This window comes from Ceratosolen solmsi, unplaced genomic scaffold (assembly GCF_000503995.2).
Source record: "Ceratosolen solmsi marchali unplaced genomic scaffold, CerSol_1.0 scaffold63, whole genome shotgun sequence".
In the NCBI taxonomy this organism is placed as follows: Eukaryota; Metazoa; Arthropoda; class Insecta; order Hymenoptera; family Agaonidae; genus Ceratosolen; species Ceratosolen solmsi.
In genome coordinates, this window is record NW_011948437.1 from 746377 (window position 1) to 768355 (window position 21979).

The following is a 21979-nucleotide window of genomic DNA, read 5'->3' on the forward strand; positions in this document are numbered from 1 at the left end:
AAATAAAGCAAATATTTTTTAAACCAAGATCCTCTCGTAATTTAGCGGTCAGCCGCGAAATAAATAAAAAAATTTCGAAATGCATTTTTATTTTTTTGGGCCACACAATTTTCTGTCAAAGAAATGAGTTAAAAATTGCATGAGGTATGTGTTGAATGTATATATATTTGAAAAACATCTTCCGACATGTGGGATTTGCGCGCTTCCGAGGTGTTTTCTAGAGCGATGATGATAGCTTTTCAAGTATGTATGTACCGCCTGCAGAGACATTAATTCAAATTTTCCGGAATAACGTTGTCGGCCATTGTTTGCTTTGACACAGTCGTCGTTTTCATTCTATATGACATATCGCATTTTTTTTTTTTTTTACTGTTCCTATCCCCTATCACTGTCATTTTTCTTCTCATATTTGCATTCTCTCTTCACATACTCACTCTCTTTTCCTATAGTAACAATTCAATTGTACACATAAAATATTTAATACATGCTATGCAATAAAAACTCGAGTGAGAAAATGAAAATTGATATTTACTCATAATATAATAACGCTCTGCTTATTAGTTAATCTATGCATGTATTTGTAATTAGATTCAAATTATATATTTTTATCTTGGTCATGACAGTTTATTTTATAAATTTAAAGAACATTGTAAGAAATAATTTCTAGAAATTGTAGTTTTTCTCAAGTCCACGAGTATTTTCAAATTAGGTAAAGTTTAATTGTAAAGCAATTGGATTAAATAATAAAAATTTAATTAATATTTATACTTTCACCACTTTGATATATCATAACTATAAATTAACATGAGCATCTCTAACAAACACATATAACAAATATGTACAATATATGTTATTACATAAAAATTAATGTAAAGATCGTTGCATGTTGTGATTAATATACTATTAAATTTGTATATCTTTTCATGTAAAAATGTCATGATTGAAAGTTAAGGAAACTTCATTAGAAATACATATATTTACAAATAATATTAGCAATATGAAATAATTAAATAATTGATTAAATTGATGGATGACAATGAATTATTCGTTAATAATGCATTATCAAGTAAATAAAAAAAAAAAAAAAAAAAAAAAAAAAAAATCAATTATCAACGTACACGATCAATAAATACGTAATAAAAGTCCACGGTAAAGTGAATTATTTATTGAAATTTATAGCTCAGTGTTCATGTTTGTCATTAATATTAACATATATGTAATAAAGTGATAAATGATATTTATTCAAAAAGTAGTTAAGGATGAAGTGTCGTACGGAATTCAACACGTCGACTGTATTTATGAATTTTATTTTTTAATAAAATTTCTGTATGCAATTTATAAATACCATTAACTATATATATATTTTTATTATTATTTATTTATTTTATATATTTATTTATTTATTATTATATATTTATTAACTATATATATAATTTTTATTCAAAAATTTAATTATTTTGAAAATATTCTGTTATAAACTCTAGAATTTAAATATTTAGAGTTTCGAGCTTTATTTGTGATCTCGTCATTAGGAAAAAAAAAGTATTTCGAGAGTACGTCATTATTTTTCAAATAAATTAATTTAGAAATATACTACATGCAGTCGCATATTTTTTTATATGCATGTTTTATTGAAAATTTTTTCGGTTTATTTGAAATTCCTAGTAATCTCCGATTATATAATTATTTAATTTGAATTAAATATGGAGATGAACGCAAGTATTTATAGAATTACGATATACAGTGCAATAATTAGAAATTATTTTAAAGATATTATTGTACGAATTACATGTTGTAAATTAATAACAAAATTCAATACAAATGCATAAATTTAATAGAATAAATAAAATGTTTATGAATAGCATTAAAAACTAATTCATTTTTTGTTACATTTTATAAATATAATAGATGAAATAATCAGATAAAAAGGAGAAAGGTTGACAATTTTAGTAATTATCTTACCTAATCAATCATAGTATTACTTCCATTTTCTCTCGTTTTACAACATTTTGGTAGCGATTTATTTTACAAGAATCAATCATTTATCATAATTATGACAGAGTAATAATAGAGGAAGAGGTGCGAGAAGAGAGGGAGATGGAAAGAGAGTTGAAAAGGACGAGGGCAGTGGTAAACGACGGCAGGGGGAGGTGAGTGGGAGTAAGCGATGGAAGGAGGGTATGTGCCCAAGAAGGACGAAAGGGAATTGTGAAGATGCCTTAGAACTTAGTTTACTGAAACGGAAGACTTGGATTGTAATGAGTTTCCTATTAGATTTGGTTGCAGCAGTCGCTATGACAACCGAATAACAGTAGCAATGATAATTTTAAAACTTTGAATCTTTTCCAGTTTCTTCGTTGTCCTTGTTCTGGTTCTTCAACTGCTGCTACAACTTTATATTTCTTGTTTCGTCTGATCATTTATAATTATCTCTATTCGGGAACTGTTGTAACTAATCATAAGTCTCTAAAAGTCATTACGAATAATGAATAGAATGCATCTTGTAAATTTCAATATATAATCTGATATTAATTCGAGCGACTAATCCATTATCTTTCGTGTTTTATTATAATTTTATGCATCTGTAATCATTCATTTAAGCATATGATATGAAAATAATAAAGTGATCGCTGATGATGTCTTGTTAATGTAAGATTTCATTATTAGAAAATTACTGAATTTGAAACATTGTATACCTAAAGAATGTAATGATGAATTCAAGATTTAACAAACAAACGTAATCCATTGGGTGATTTAGCAAACTTAATATTCTGAATTTAATATTGCAAAGCTAATTGTATATATATATTTTTATATTATAAATACAATTAACTTATAAATTATTAATTTATGACACGTTGACTAATTATATTTCAAAAAAAAAAATAATATAAATTATAAGCTTATAGATAATATATAATTTTTTTATCGTAAAAATTAATTATTTTTTGAAAGAAATTATAATTTTCTGCTTGTAGATAGGCGTTTTTGATTATATAGCATATCCTGTCAGTGGGATCATTATATTCTTACGAGTATACCACATTGTAAGAAATAACTGCGAAACAATGTAAAAAGTGCGAAACCCATACAATTTGATTTTATGCTGTCTTATTGGGAATAGTAGATTATTTTTTTATGTAATAATTCATAACAGAAAAAAAATTTCGTCACTCCTTTTCAATACAAAGTTCAAATCGATAATCTCCAGACAACTGAAACTCGTTCAAGTTTTTGAAAGTACGAGAGGAACAAGGAAAGTAATATTTTATTGGATATTAACTTAAAATTCTTTCACTTATACACACACACACACCTGCAGAGAGAGAGAGAGAGAGAGAGAGAGAGAGAATACACATATACACCTACCTACCTACCTACCTACCTACCTACCTACCTTCACTCACTCACACACACACACACACACACACACACACACACACACAAAGGTGCACGCACGCTTGCACATACACTACTTTCTCTCTGCATTAATGATATAAACAAAATAAATATATCATTCTTTATTTAATGTTCGATATCCAAATGTAGTTATATAAATAGTGATAATGAGAAATATTTTAAGACGTTACGCATGATTATTTTAATCATTTTATGAAATAATTCAAATAGTTTTGATAAAGGCTAATAAAATATTATCTATATATATATATATATATATATTATTTAAATTATTATTTATTATTTATTATTATTTAAATTATATATATATAATTAAAGAATATATAATTTGAATTTCTTTATAGTTCAAAGAATTTGACAATTTCTTTAGTATTTTCATAATAAAGTATACATTTGAGGATAAAATATTATAGATTTGTGTATTATCCAAAAATATTTGCTTTCTAATCCCAAAAATATTAAAAAAATATATATAGATGGGTGTCTTATAAATAAATTTTACCTTAATATATGTAAGATTTAATAGTGAGAAAATTTTTGAACTTTTTCGTTATCGTAGAAGGTTCGATAATGGTGAAATAGATTACTTTTATTGATGGTCCGGTGGTCGCCCCTAAAGATCCATCAACTATCCATAACATCCAAGGGAAGTCAATCACTAACTATAGTTTTGCTAAAGCTAAATTTTGTACATAGCAAAAAGCTCAGAGTGGAAGAAGTAAAAAATCTCAATTAGCATTGGCCAAAACTTTATAGCTTTACATAATATTTATAACTTTGATAAGTTCATCCATTGACCTTTCAATAATATCTTTTAAACCGTTTATCTTTTAAACATATAATAGGCTATGATTATGCATATCCAATAGAAATAATATATTTGGGGGTTGAAATCGGATATAAATATAAATAAATCAGTGTAAATAATAATCTATTCGATTTATATTCATTTAGAATTAGTTTTACAGAGATGAATCATAGGAGATAATTTATTTATTTCTCAATTTATTCATTGTGGCTGGCTATAATTCATAGCCTATACTGTTAATTATGTTATTTTATGCTATTCCATATATAGTATTGCCCATTTGATTTATGTAAAAACTTGTGTAAAAAAAAAAGATCTCCTAATTTCTTTAAATGATAAGTTTTCACATTTCTTCTTCCATTAATATATAACTGATAAAAAAAGTCTTAAAAGTATTGACTTTACCGAGATAAAGTAAGAATGTAATATACCATAAATTTCTGAGAATTTGTAGAGTGATTTGTAAATTTATAAAAGTTGAAGTGACCTATGAACCATGGAAAATAGAATTCAATAAGCGATTTCTTATTAAATTAGTGTCAAGATTAAAAAGTTCTAAAACATGTATTAAATAAATTGTTCCGAAAATATTGCAACATTTCAAAATTAATGTGTTTAAAGATTTACGCAAAACAACATTTCCATTTATCCAGTGCGAAGTTGAGTTTGTAAAAAGCATATCTCCATTTTCAAAATATACCGAGCGTTGCTACCCATGAGACTTGGACTTCGAGTTGAGAACGACGGAAGTTGAAGTGACACGAATCTTGGTGGTATAAGGCTAGTAAGTCGAAATGCGATAGTGTTGATTTCTTTTCTTTCTTTTTTTCAAGCCAATGCTAAAGAATATATTTTTGATAAATATTTTGATCTGTTTTGATTTAATTAAGAAAAATGTTTAATATTCTGTCATTAGCATTCTCGTTCTTATTTATATTTCATAAATTTCTGAACCTCAATGATTATTTATTGCCTATTATGGAGACAAGATGTGGTGGTAAAAAATGTTCAAAATACTTCTCACGCATATAGAATAGAATTGGAAAGGCCCACTATTTCCAAATCAAATAAAAGTTGTATTCTTTCAATCTTCTGAACTTTCAACTGATATAATAATATATGCGTTTTTCATTTTTACATTTTAAAGTTATTTTAGAGAAAATGTTTATTTTATATACATTATTAAATAAATTATATTAAAAAAACTACCAGGCAGATTATTATATCAATATAACTGACAAGTATTTTATTTTTTTTGTAAAGATATTTTTTTATTTCAATTTATATCTCAATCTCGTTTTCTTATATATATATATATATATATATATATATATATATATATCTTTTTATTATATATATAATAAATTATTTATTTAAAAATATAATTTTAATGAAAATAAATATTCTAATTAATAACTTAATTTCCATGTTAATAAATACATAGCAACAGTATTATATACATAAAATAAAATTTTTAAAATAATAAATTTTCTATAAACGAATAATACAATAAGAAACTTTGGATATTATAAATGAAAGGAAAATCAATATTTTACAACGGCAAAATAATAAACTATTTTAAAAGAAACCCATTAATATACGAAACAAGTCTCTCACAGATTACAACAGTTTTATTCATTATAACGAATTTATCTATATTGACTTTCAACGTTAAACTTTATAATTTATTATGTATTGTTACTCAAAACTTTAAGAGGACATAATTGGATAATAATTACAAAAATTTACTGAGAATAACTTTAAAAATTATGAGGAGCTGAAATAATTTCATAAAATTATTCCAAAGTAAAAGATAGAAAAAAAGTGTTTTATCGTGTTTTAAACAATTTTTTGAATAGTTTTTATTTACATTATCTTTTATTTTCTTACACTTCAGCAAACTTCTTCTTCTTTAATTTAATCCGTTGCAGAGATTGATGATCTTTAGCTAGTTCATTTTTAATAATTAATCCTATTTATCTAATGATTCTTTATTTGACATAATATTTTTTACAAATAAAAATAATTTATTTAATTATTAAATATCGAGTTATGTCAATATAGTATAGAAACACAAACGTTATAAATAAATAAAATTTAAATTATCTTTATGCAAGACATTACATTTTATCTGATTACAGCATTTAATAAAAATTCATAATTATTTTATGTCACATTTATTTTTTATTGAATTTAATTATCTTTTCCAACATGATTAATTATTGTTATATACAATCATTTTGTAGTTTTCCTCTAATTTCATAGAATCATATTAAAAAAATTTCCAATTAAATGTGAAGTTTTAAAGAATAAGTAAAAAGAACATAAAATAATATGGAACATTTTTACGTGTCAAATATAATGTGGAAAATGTGATACGTAAATTCTAATAGTGAACATATATATACATATATAATACATATACATACATATATATATATATATATATATATATATATATATATATATACACATATATATTGAAATGTGTATAGTTAATACGAGATGCATCATAAGTATTTTAAAATTATAATGTACTTATTCTTTGTCACTGATTAACTTTGTTATAAAAAAAAAAAGCGATATGTTATAATCTGTATTTTTGAAATATACTTAAACTTCATCGACTTCCCGTTTACTTTCTATGTCTGTAAATAAACTTCGATTTGCGCAATAAAAAAGTATAGAATGAAATAAATGTATATACTTTCAATTAAAATAACTTTGTCAATAACTCTTTTTGAAATAGCAGTTTTTCACATAAAATAAAAAAGAAATAAAAAATAATTTTCGCTACATATAATTGCATTGGGATTATATTTATTTTATTTTAATTCAATTTTCATAAAGACGTTTAATATTTGAAAATTTGAAAATATTAATTAAAATATAATTATTTGTTATTGTGATAAATTAAATGCAATATTTATTAGTTGGAATTACTATTTCTCTTCAGTACAAACTATAATATTTTTCCAATATCTATAAAATTGATTCTCAAAGTTCGCATTTCTTGTTTCAAGGTATGAAAACTACTTTCCACTTAAATTTCTATTTGATATAAATTAAAATAAAGTGATATATACTTTTTTTTTTATTATTAATAAATTTTTGCCATGCCTCAGGCTATGATAAAAATTTCAATAGCATTACTATTACAATAAATTATAAAACTTACAACAAATTATCTTACAATGTTTGTGGTACGCTATATAAAATCTTATAATCATAAGATTTTGTACTTGTAGCTCAATATATTATTAATATTTATATTATTGGAATAGTTTTTTATTTAAAACTTTTCATTTTTCCATACATTAAAAACTTAAGAAAACCTTTGTTTTACTATATTAATTAATTAATTGCAAAATAATAAGAAAATCTAAATTTTCTAACATTAAATTTATGATGTTTGTGTAAGTAAAAATTAGAAGATTACGTATAGAATAGGAGTGAGGAGCTCCAATTTTTTTCATTCTAGAACTTAAATGCATTTGAAAAACCAAATTTTCTATTCCTTCAAATACAAATAGAGCTTAAACGTTTTATATTAATTGTCATTTAGATAAATAATTTAATTGTATAATAAACTTAACATTTTATTTTAGCCAAAAAGATGTAGCAATATATAATAAAAAATCAAATTTTAAATAATATTATTTATCATTATCTGTCTTTAATCTCTTCTCTTATGAACATGAGAAAAACTAAAAGAAAAAATTATAAAATAGATTAATCAAATCTTCTTAAAATATAAAAATTCTACATTATTGGATAATTACAAATTTATTTTTGCCTTAAATATTTATACCATAGAATAATATTTTTCAATTTAATAGATGATGTTTTAATAATAGAAAATGTTGAATGCTGTAAATTATACTAATACTAATATAATTGTAAATAAATGTTGTTTTTTTCTTTTTTAATTTATTAAGTATTCTCGAACTCACCTAAAATGCCAAGTCTGTAATTGACGGTAACAACAACAAGTCCGCCATAACTTGCTAACACACTTCCGTCATATGGATTGCCACTGTTCCATTCGTAGCTTTCACCGTGGAGAAAGACAATTACTGGATAACTTTTACCCCCGTTACTTCGAGTGCCAGCTAGTACAGACAAAATAAATTCGTTTTTTTTTTTTTAGACTACATTAGCAAAGACAGAATTTTTGTTTACGATATAACAAGTAAACAGTTATTTAATATTATATTTTTGTATATTATTTGCTATTAGTTCTACTAAATATGTTGTTAACTTTATAATTTATTAAGGTTTGAGAAGTGGCCGTAAAATTAAAAAAATATGTTGATGCTCGGGATTGAAGCAGTTTAAGCAGAATTTAAAATTGGGAAATTTATAAGCTCTCGGGCACTCGTGTTTGTAAACACGACACAGCGAATTCGGGATTTTTCCTACGCCTTAAATTCTAATATTCGACAATATTTCCGCATAGCAACAGGCATCGGCGCTGTTGCCGGCGTCGCAAGCTACCACGCGATGATTATTAAGAGCAACGCCCCACGCACCGTAGCTCACTGCATTTTTATCTAACATTCAATCAACAGTCATCGTTTATCGAATCCGTTTATCGAATTAGCGTATTTTCTCAATCAATCAGGTATCAGTTATCAATTACGATTACGAAATTTAGCCGCAAGCCCGTCAATCGACCTACATCACGTGCTTGCATTATTAATAGAATCTGCAATCACAAGTTAGTAATTTAACAGTGACGCCATTGGAATTATAATCAATAAAGTGTGCCAGACACGCAGCCAAAACAGCATGCCCTGAAGGTCGTTCATAAGGTACATCCTCCATTTATTATTTGTACAAATTGGTCATCCACGCTCGAATTACGGTTTACATAAAGTCTGCCACGAAGGCTGGAGCAACACGCTCTCTCAGGCCAACCAGGCCGGAGAATGTTCTTTCACCTCTCCAATCCGTTTAATTAAACAATCAAGTGCAGACTACTGTTTCTCAAATAGTCGACTATAACTATCTATTATTAAGTCCTTCCGTCCACGAAGGGACTCTCTAATACTCCCATACTTCCTTCGGAGCATGGTCGACTTACGTAACCACTACCACAGAGACTACAGTATTTTCTCCTTTTAAGTATGCTTACTCTCCCTACGATGCCTTATTGATTACCATTATGATTATCATCAGCATTACCATCTTCACATGCTCATTGATGAGCTTTGTCGACTACTCATGCTGATCCTTACAACATCAGGATAAACTCAATACTCAACATCCACAGTAATATCCATAGCATCAACGACAACGAATGACACGTGTGGAAGCACACTCACTACTGCAATAGAATAATTTTCTCTCTCTCTCTCTCTCTCTCTCTCTCTCTCTCTCTCTCTCTCTTTCTCTTACTCGAAGCTACCAACAAAACTGCAATATTATAATAATTCGTAAACCAGAATAAAACAATATCTTCATTCAAAATATATATTACATAATATTTTCAGACCTTTCACCTTGTGCCTTTTGCCTCCTAATCGCTACGGCGAGAGACTAATCCACTGAACTATTGAGTCGATAGTTCGAGCCACAAAACAAACACTCACGTTCGAATATTTCGTCCTTCGAACCGGATTGTCTCATCGCCAGATAGCAGATTCCAGGAAACAAGCCGGACCTGCAAACATCTGGTCTGCCGGACACAGTGTAAAGCGATACACCCTAGACAACAGGTGATCCTACACTTGGAATCATTGAAGACTTGATTTCAGTGGCAGATCTTCGACCCCCTCTTCGTCAATTCATAAAAAATAAGTGAGATATCAAAAAAGGCCACAATGGATGTCAAGAGCACCAAGACCCCCAAGGCTACCAAATCAGCGAGGGCCCGAACCCTTCGCAGCGCCTCATCCCCACAGATAAACAATGAATTTTGCAATGAAAATAAAAACACTGTACAAAATGTATTCGATGTTCGGGCTTGTTTTACCAAGACCGGTTCGAAGGATACAAATTGATGCCATTGACAACTCAGAGATCACGGGTGTTGTGTGGTATGGTCGATGAAAGGTCACAAGTGGAAGGGATATTATAATAATACAATATAAATATGGCTGATGTATATGCTATTTATTCTGTTATTTGTTGATGTCGAGGGTGACTAGTATTACTATTATTGATTATGGAAATAATTATCGTGGTGGAATAATGTACACGCTCATCTATGCAGCGTGATGGTTGACTGTGAGCGCAGAATGGCGCGAAGTTCGATTCGTCGACACTCGCGCTGTTTGGATGAGCACGTGCGTAATTGAGGTCATGGTTGGTATGTAGCGCTGCACATGTAACTGTTGTTATGAGAGAAAAAATAGTCGTATCGTATCAAGCGTACCTTGTCCTGATATTGGCGTACTGCAATATATTCAGATGGAAGTAAGAGTTTGAAGGGCCTTTACCTCATGAAGGATACTGCTACTTGTTGTGTCTTTTGCGAGCGTTGAACAGCACGCTGTGGATTCTTAAGAGTCATACTTTTCACAAAGATGAGGATAAAGGTCGGCAAGTCCCGCACCAGATAATGCGACTTTGCCGACGAGGTTGGAATTATTCCGCACTGTCTCTCAGGTGAGAGCCTCTTCTTCGTGGTTGATTGTCGAAGACGTATTCTGATTCTTAAGTATACGTAATTATTGTAGTAATATTACTACTTACGAAGACTAATCGTTGACTCATCTCCGGACTCTGATATACGGATTGTTGTCGCTCCCTTTGAACATGTAAAGACGGTTTCTTGAACTGCGTTAGCGGACATACGGGGATATGTCGTCGTTCCTCCAGGACTTGTAACTACTGTTCCCGTGACAGCGTTAATGGACTTCCACTAGACACTTATTTGAATACGAACTGTATCAAGAGTGTACTATATCGAGAGTATTGTATCAAAAGTGACGAATATTGAAAAATGCGCCCCTTAAATACATTTTCTGACCGTGAACTTCACTTGAACCCTTTTCCTTGTTTGTCGTCCAATCAGAGACTTCTCCCCTGCAGAGCGCGGGCAGCGCCTCTTGTTAATTAAAGGCCATAGTTGTCTCTTGGTGTTCATGGCAAGAAGAGCTCTCGTTGCCGCTGACGCATCTGGCGACAGCATGACAACTTGTTGACAGTGGGAGGGGGGAGGTGTCCTCGTAGGTCCGCTCGCAATAATGCTTGAAGTAATTACCGAGCGGAGCGAATTCGTACATATGCCTAACTGAGTGGTTTTTTCCGTGTTTATTGTATTGTTTTTCCAAATGTTTTATGACACTATTGCTAGATATTTGAGAGCAAGAAAGTTTTGAAATCTAAACATAAATTTTACGATGTTGTTTTGCCAGATGTTATATTGCATTGAAAAAAGGTCTCGCAATCTCGAACAAACACAGATTAAGCGCATTGAACTATTACAGACCCTCCCTGAAAAATATGCCACACCTGAACCCGACGTCACATTAGAGAAACTCTCGGTCTCATACTCAGTGGCAGAGGAAATTCACAAGGCCTTTGCCAAGGAACGTGCATACTTGGAGATCATCTGGCCAGATGATCAAGAAAACCACGAATATCTGACATCCGATGCCTTCATGGGGGAAGCAGTTCAATACTAGAGCACGCGAGGAATCATCATTAAGCTTCACCAAAGATGCAAGGTCGAATGCAACGAGCAAAAGGCTTCACCATCTCAAACAAAATCAACCGGGAGCAGATTACCAGTGATAAAACTCCCCAAGTTCTCAGGAAGACAAGAAGACTGGGATCGATTCAGCGATCTGTTCACAACACTCGTCCTGGATAACAATGACATTAGTCAGGAAGACAAGTTACATTACCCCTACACTTCGTTAGACGAGTCAGCGCTGCCACTAATAAAGGGACTCCCATTAACCAACGAATCATTAATGCTAGCATGGGAGCTCCTCAATCAGCAGTACATCCTTAGTTCTGCTAGCAGTACGTCCTTCTTAAACTATTCCCTCTAGTAAAACCGATAAAGGATGACGCGGACAGTTTAGATAACCTGGCCAAAAGATCCGAAGGGGCAATTCAGCACCTCCTATCCTTGAATGTACTGCCAGACTTATGGAATTACATATTAGTACATCAGATTTCACTCCACTTTGACGGCGCTACCGCTGAGCTATGGGAAGCGTCACTTGGGACATCCATCACATACCCTCATTTAGACCAATTAAAAACGTTCCTCACAACGCGAGTGAGGTCTTTAAGACAAGGCAAACATGTTACACTGGTCCCGGTACACTCAACGAGATCCTTGCCGATGCGGTCTTTGTCCTCAAAGAGAAAATTCTCTAACTGCTGCCAAATAAGTGTAAAAAAACCTCTGTCAAGTCGTTCTACAGCACAATCCAAGACAAATTGGTGCTCGTGTTGCCACGAAAACCATATGATTTTCTACTGCGAACAATTTAGAAACATGTCAGTCGTAGATAGAAGAAACCTTGTGGTAGAGCAAGGACTGTGTGTAAACTGTTTACGTCATCACAACGTTGACTCATGCCGCGGACACTATAGATGCAGAAAATGCCATAAACAATATAATACATTGCTACATGAAGCGCTTAAAAACTAAACTTTAAACAATAACACAGCAGCTCACTATTCAGTCTTCAAGCTTCTTTCTACAGTGATCACTCACTGGAGATACACACGTACGTAATTGCTTAACCAATCAGCGATTTGACTATACAATAGTGAAGCACATTTCAGAATCCGCTAATCAAACTTAAACGAATAACGCGATAGTGCTAACTTAATCAAGAGTGAAATTATCGAATCATACTACATATATTAGCGGATTAAACCGACCCTAAGATAGCAGCAGCGGGTCCCCCTTTAGAAAGCTTCGGTGCAACAGCAGCAGTTCTTACGCACCGACACAAAGGCAGGAGCAACCCAGTCTCACTTAGGCAGCAGCGGTACAACAGAGGCGGCTCACACGCATACTACTACAGCGGCACTTCTCGGAAGGGACGGAGTCACTCCTCGCATAATGAAGAATACATATACTCTCCTCAGCACGTAACACTATTGAAGAAACTTCCTCTAACTATTCGCTCGCACCTTCATTCGCACACTTTATGATTATTAACCATTTATTTTAAATTATTATATTTAATAAAGGAAAGAAAGGAAACACTGCATGTAGTATTGAATAATTGCATTGCCCCTTCCACTTGCCAGCAACACCTTCACCCAACGTCTGATCCCCGACACAACATAACCGTGCAAACTCGTCTCCTCATTGATACAGGCTCCGAACTCTCATTCGTTGTCAGAAGTGTCGTCAGAAATCTACACATTCCTAAGAAAGACTCCACCATCCACGTTAATGGAATTGGGGGAGCTCAAACAACCAAAACTGAAGGTGTTGTGTAATTAACTCTTCATTCGATCCAATTCTAATTCTATTGTTACGATACAGGCTCACATCCGCGAGACATTGACCGCAGTAATACTCTCCTCCGAACCCGTGTCGCATAATTGGCCACACCCGAAAGCCCTACCTTTAGCAGATCCAAAGTATTTTGTACCTCGAGCAGTAGACATCATTCTCGGAACTAATATGTATAGACAAATAATCAAGCCTCGAGTCATCACCGGCGTCTCCCCCCATGTGCCAATGGCTTAATTGTCCATCTTTGGATGGCTTGTGTCGGGACCAGTAACTTCCATACGACACTCGATGCTCACAGCATTTCATGTATCCTGGCATGATGACGAAGACACACTGCAAGAGCTACTGACAAAAATTTGGATTCTGGAAGAGGTAGATTCAGGCAACGCTCTCAAGTACACACCAGGAGAACAACAGTGCGAAGAACATTATAAAAATACTTACTCACGCACTTGAAGCGAGAGATAATACATCGTTCGACTTCCGCTCACATCCTCCGCTGACGGTCTTGGAAACACATACAAAACTGCGCGCCGCTTCTTACAGAGCCTGTTGAAAAAATTCTCAAAAACAGAAGAATATCAGCGACAATGCCAATAATTCATGATAGCATTATGAGAATCTTGACCACATGAGACGAGCTTCTCCAGTGTCCAGTTATCCAATCCAATACTACTTACCACATCACGGTTTACTCAAACCTGACAATACTATTACCAAATTAAGATTGCTATTCAATGGTTCCAGCAAGTCGACGTCAGGACTTTCTCGGTTTATCATTTATTATTCTTGCGTGTGACTAACTCTCTAATACTCCCATACTTCCTTCGGAGCATGGTCGACTTACGTAACCACTACCACAGAGACTACAGTATTTTCTCCTTTTAAGTATGCTTACTCTCCCTACGATGCCTTATTGATTACCATTATGATTATCATCAGCATTACCATCTTCACATGCTCATTGATGAGCTTTGTCGACTACTCATGCTGATCCTTACAACATCAGGATAAACTCAATACTCAACATCCACAGTAATATCCATAGCATCAACGACAACGAATGACACGTGTGGAAGCACACTCACTACTGCAATAGAATAATTTTCTCTCTCTCTCTCTCTCTCTCTCTCTCTCTCTCTTTCTCTTACTCGAAGCTACCAACAAAACTGCAATATTATAATAATTCGTAAACCAGAATAAAACAATATCTTCATTCAAAATATATATTACATAATATTTTCAGACCTTTCACCTTGTGCCTTTTGCCTCCTAATCGCTACGGCGAGAGACTAATCCACTGAACTATTGAGTCGATAGTTCGAGCCACAAAACAAACACTCACTTTCGAACAGTAGAAGATGATAAAAGTAATGAAAAATATAGGCTTTTATTAAATAACAAATACCTTAATCCAATATGTATATATATATATATATATATATATATATATATATATATATTCGAAAAAAATATTCTGTAATTATACAGTTTCAGGTTTAATAAAAATAATAAAAATGATAAAAGTTTTTTTATTAAAAGCTACTATTGAATGTAGAATACAAATAAAATTCTATTAATATTTTCATTTTATATACATTTGACAAAGTTCAGCATAAAAATACTGCTAACGTAAAGGGAGCTTTTATTATTTTTAATAAATACAACATTTATTCTTTCGTTAGTATTCTATTATCTCTTATTAAATTTATTTTATTTGTAGATTATATGCGAACAGCCAATTTAAAATAAAGTGTAGCTTAAAACAATATTCCTAGTTTACTGATCGAGCAACGACTTACCAATTTATAAAGAAGACCAAAACAATTTTGACGAATAACAGAGTCGACTGTCGATAATATAAATGAAGAGCTACAATTGTTGGAGAAAACATTCAAGATAAACGAAACAAATAAACCGAACAATACAATGGCCGTGTCTGTTTATAAAAGAAATTTAGAATCTAAGAAAAGATAAGAGAATATGAGCGTGGAAAAGAATTTTCTTCATATTCGATTCTCTTTTCTTGTGTTTCGGACTACATCTTTATTAAAATTGAAAAGCTTTAAAATCGTTCTTTTTACGGCAAATAAACATTATATAATCGTCTATGAAGATTCCTAGAAGTTCAGAAAGTCTTCCATAAATTCATACTAACATCAAAAGTTGCAGAAACGCATTCTGTGGTTATGGGTAAGCAGATAGAATTTTTTTACATTCCCACTAAACTCGAATAGAAATGCATCTACTTTATTTTTAGATAAATTTAGTAACTTCTCCAAACAAAATCCACATTATTCATTGAAACTTATATATATATATATATATATATATATATATAAGAATTAAATAATTAAGCAGACTCTTCGCTTGGCTATGAGTGAAGCGGTGCACTACGGGCATCTTTGCTATTTGACGCAGTTGAATGAGCTATTTAACTAAATTAACTTCACTACTACATGTTACTCAAGCCTTTGTATGGCTTAGAAATACTGAATAAGTATTGAGGCGCATATAAGCAGATAAGGTTAGTTCGTTTTCCTTGGTATAAGGAGAAATTTTCTCGTCCACGTAGATTCCCATTGGTGTCATTTATTATTAATACGTACATGTATGTTCTTATAGTTGAATCGTTAATTTTCCAGTTTAAACGATTATTTACATTTATTACCCAATTTTTACGGTAATTTACGAAGATTAAATATTTTGAACAATGTAAATAAATTGAATTATTTAAAAAATTGATAAAATTAAAAAATTTTATTATTATAATTGTTAAAATTAAATAAAAAAAAAAATATATATATATATATATACATATATATATATATATATATATATATGATATTTTATTAAATATTTTAAATTATTATATATTTGAATTATTTTATTCATTGTTATTAAATTATTAATTTTAAAATTATTGAAATAATGGAGCTCATGCCTTTTTATAACTTTTCAGAAGCTTTATGTAGTATGTATGTATGTATCATACATTTTTATATAATAATTATATACATTGATTAAATATATATATATATATATATATATATATATATATATATATATATATATATATATATATAAATTAATTATATTGTAAGAATAAATAGGGGAAATCGTTGGAAAAATGATCGTAGCACAGAGTACATTCAATATTTAAAATTCTATTATTAATTTATTATGCACGGATTTAATATTTTTTTTCCTTTTTGCTTAACTTTACATTTAATTTTATATTTTGCAATGTGAATTAAATACTTTTTAAAACTAATGATTTTTTTTATCTAAAGAGCATTTCAATCGACAAAAATAATCTATATTATATATTTCAAATTATAAATGCTGCTTTTAATACAATGAATTCTTCGAGCAATTCAAATAAAAAATTACAATTATTCAATAATAGATATAAATTAGATTCGGTATAATATTATTAAATTCTATTTACATGATGACACGAGATTTACGCGATGACAGATTTATTTTTATTCTCAAAACCTATGATGCAGTTTAACGCGATAAAGTAGTTTCATTAAGATTACTTATTATTTTTAACAGTTATTAGATTTTTCAAAATGTAAATTAAACGAATAAAGATTTAATTATTTTTTTTTATATAAAAATCTCTTAATAGATGAAAATGACATAATAACTGTTTTATAAGTCCAGCATTTGATTATCACCAAACAAGTATCTAACTAACTATAGAAACCGCTATTGATGAAAAAAAAATAAAAAGTTCCTTTTAGAATTTTTGCTTGCGTTCGAGCTAAGAAAATAAGTAGCTTTAACATTTACAAAGTATTACATTTTAAACGGATAGAGTAAATGCAACCATAATGACCACCTTGATCCTTTAGTAAGCGACAGTATTTTTTTCTTTAGTTTGACAAAATTTAATATATTTACATTAACACGTCTGTTTAATTACATAAGTTCTATTTGTTTTCCAATAAAAGAGATTTTAACGGTAGTTGAAATTTCTTATAATTCAAAATTTTTCTTTCTATTTTCTATGTTAATTTTTATTATAATTTTACGTTGTAAATAGCGTTTTTAAATTTATATAGAGAAATTGTTATAAGTAAAACAGTTTCTTAATTAATTAAATTTAATAATCTAATGGCTATGCCCATCTTTCCAATTATCTTAATATTTATTAAATTAATTTTATTAAAGTATTTAATAAAAATTTTTTTTTAAATAATATCAATAAAAATATAAACTTATTTATGAAAAATACTATCTATTTTACTCGATCTTTGATTTCTCATGTATTTATGAAAATTTTGTTAGCGTTTATCGAGTACAGATAGTACCTTAAGTAACATCCAATCAGAAAATTATTCATATTAATAAATATTAATATTAATAGACTCATATGGTTTTTTTTTTTTTTTTTTTTACAAGAATATTTATGTTTCTTAATTGTGTAAATTACATGATAAATGTCGCAATTAATATATACATGAATCAACTGCTTGTCATAGTTAAATTAAATTTAGATATATGACATACATTATATACATAATTAAATTATACCTTACCAATTGGATGTACTCACTCAAATACAAACATATAGACACTTATGCATTTATAGGTGACGGCTATCCACAATTCTAAAATTTGATATCATTGCGAAGGCATGTAAAATTGCGTACTGCTTAGAATATTTGAAATAGGTGATAAAATGTGAGTGGATAAAGTAGGACTTTAGTAATCGAATTGGCTGCGCTTGAGACGACGATATGAAGGTGGTGAATTCGGTTGACGTGCAAGGAGAGCGAGGCGTGAGAGCAAGGGTGACGATCCATGAACCGAACCGGTAATTAGTGTAAGGCACGACAAATTACATCTTCAATTGGTAAAATCATTGGGGATATAGTTAATTATACAGTTAAGGATACATTAAGGCAAGCAGGGAACGGAAGAGAAATAACACTGTCAAATGTCTACGATTTGAAATTCCTGCAGTTAAAATTAATGAGTCGATAGGAGTGGTGAAATTAACGTAATTTTGTGCAATATTATTTGTTTATCTATCGAATGGCAAGTATAAAAAATTGGTCTTCGTAATTGCTTTTGTGATAACTGACGAGCTTGATTAAAATATTCTAGGTGTCTTTATTTCGTTGACTTTTTACATATCCATTTACCTTACTAAATAACATTACGATAAATAGAACATAAAAGTTACGTATATCCATATTTTTTATGCAATAAACTATAAAGAAATAAAATAAATACATAATTAATGAATGAAATTGAATATAAAAGCGAATATAATGAAATTAAATTGGAAATTTAGATATTTAATTAGGAGTAATATGTCGGTAATATTTTACCAATTATATCCAGTAAAAAATATTAATAATAATTAAACCTAATAAAAGAGTTTATAAATTAGTTTATTAATATTCTCAAGGGTGGCAATATATATATATATATATATATATATATATATATATGTTAATCAAATATTGATCTTAACGGAATGTAGAGGGAAACACTGACATAAGTGCTTGTACTTTGGTTACAAAGTGTAGAAAGATAAAAGTTTAATGCATGATAAAAATGTTAAAAGCTTTGATAGAAAGAATATCTTTTTTATGGATCTTCTTGTACTAAAAGTAAATGCTAGGAAGTTTATTAATATTTCGGTTCTTACGATGCTCTATAATATTATATCTAATATATATATATATATATATATATATATATATATATATATATATATATATATATTAGATATAATATTATAGAGCATCGTAAGAACCGAAATATTAATAAACTTCCTAGCATTTACTATCTAATATATCTAATATTATCTATTATATAATTAACGAATAACGCATATATCACATTCAAAAATTTTATTCTATTCTATTATATGCGTTTTCTATATTTAAATACAAAGAATATTTAAAATAACAATTAACTTCAAGTGAGTTTATATGCTTCTTTATCAAAGAAATTCTTATGCAGACAATAGATTTTTAATATGTTAAAGTATTTTGTTGGAACTTTTACGTAATGCAATTATCATAAATGAATGCCTTATTATGCTCATAATGTCAGAAACATAAAATAATTTTGCTTTTATAGAACTGAGATATATTATATATTATATATTTAAATAGTTTATAAAGGATACCGTCAAAGTCTCCACCATATATAGAAAATGTTTTTTTTAAATGTGTTTCATTTACATCATTAATTTTTTTGTATAATATTTTAGTGTATTTTTCGTATTTCTCTTGAAAGACTCGCCCACTTGCGCATACGCACATATAGGAGTATACATGTATTATGGAAAATCGGTTTTCTCTCGACTCAACCAACATATACACAAGCTCGCGCATGCGCGGATAGAGACTCGCAATAGTGTTCGATCTGTCATAATTCGTCGGAAAGGCCAGAGATGATAATTGCAAGTCAGAATCTTTTGATAAGCTCCGATTTTGTTTTCGATTAATTAGTCTGTTTATTTGTAATATTGTTGTTAACACAAGACTAATGTTTGAGTTGTAAATTAATATTGGGAGCGTCAGCTGTGATAAAAAAAAAAAAAAAAAGGAAAGAAAGAAATTTTTTTAAATATGCCATAAAATTAAATATGCAGTTAAATTAATTACCACATTCATAAATATAAACATATTTTCTTTTTAATTACTTTAATATAATTTTCAACTATCTGTTCTATTTATTGTATCAAATTACTAATTCAATTAATTCCAAGTTAGATAAAAAATTATGTAATATTAGTTTCAATGTCAAATGAAAAAATTATCTTTTAATTTTGCAATCAACATATATATTAAATTTTGTTATACAATACACAGATTAATATTAATGCAAATGTTGAGAAACTTTTTTTGTACTTTCGCATGATGCTTTCATTTTAATATTTAGCATCTTTTGATTATCTTTACAAATTCTTTTCTGTTTTTATAACTAATTTATATTCCAAATATTTCCTTTTTTTGTTGGGAAGGAATATACTTAATGGAACACTTTTTTTTTTATATTTTGACTTTATTATGTAATATTAGAGTTATATATATATATAAATTGTATACTATTAATTAGAATATATGTTTTAGAATAGTTTAGATGTTTTTGTTACATGTTTTATAATCTGATATAAAAAATATATATATATATATATATATATATATATATGCATTAAAACCAATTTATTTAATAAATAAATTAGTTATTTACAACATACATTATATATATTTATTTTAAAAATGTGTATCAAACAAAACTTAAGCAGATCGTCTATTTTATGAAAAACATTTAGAGTATCTTAAGGTTTTATTATAAACAATAATTTATAAAAGTTTTACAAGATAGATTATTTATATAGGACTAGTATAATACTAATATATTGTTTAAATAGTATTGATTGTTTTGTTTCATTATTTTTTTACTATAAAATGTTACTCAGTATTTTATTTTATATAATAATTATTGTTTATATGTAATTTTTTTTCTCAAAATATTAAACAGTATATAGTTATTTTATGTCGTTTAATTACTGTAAATTTATCATCTGAAAATAATAATAGTGTGATAATTGCAAAGAAAAGTTTGATAAAACAGTACGTGTAAGTTAAATACGAATACAAGTTAAGTATGAAATATAAAACTTTTGTTATTCTTTTGTATTGATATTTTATATGATAAATGAATTAATAATCGAAGAATTTAATGTGTTTGTACATATATTTTACTTACGCAACGTAAAATAGTTTTTATTTATAAATAATGTGTACTATATCTGATACTAATTATACAACAAATAAGTTATTATTATTGAATTAATTGAATAATAACAGGAGAAAGTAGTCTTTATGTGACATTTCGTTGAATATATTATAAGTAAAAATATTCATATGCGTGGAATTCCGCGTTTTTTAAATATTACGTATTATATAAACTATTAAAGACATTGGCATAGAAATATATAAACATATTCAACATTATAGACAAGACTAATGATTTCATATAAATTTACCTTGATTAAAAATGTATTTTTTATCGAAGATATGATAATAAACAGAATTATATAATTTACAAATATTTGGAAAGCATATAAATGAGAATTAAATTTTGTTGTTTGCAATATAATTTGATCGAATCAAAGAAAAACGGTTAAGATAATGATATTTTTTGCAAGCAGTTCATAATTCTATTTAAAATTACGGCTATATAACATCAAAGCGATGGCTATCCATCATTAAAATGCGAACTACTCTTTTGATAAAACGAATTCACTATTAAGTTTATATTGGTTCAAG

At 28.8% G+C, this 21979-nt stretch overlaps 1 protein-coding gene across 1 annotated transcript in view; it reads right to left on the reverse strand.

The window, feature by feature from the left end:
* Nlg3 (Neuroligin 3) overlaps window positions 1-21979 on the reverse strand; it is a 93064-nt gene that overhangs the window by 17757 nt on the left and 53328 nt on the right. The window contains exon 2 of the mRNA XM_011503312.1: window positions 8182-8340. Within this exon, the coding sequence (XP_011501614.1) occupies window positions 8182-8340 (159 nt within the window). The remainder of the gene's footprint in view (window positions 1-8181; window positions 8341-21979) is intronic.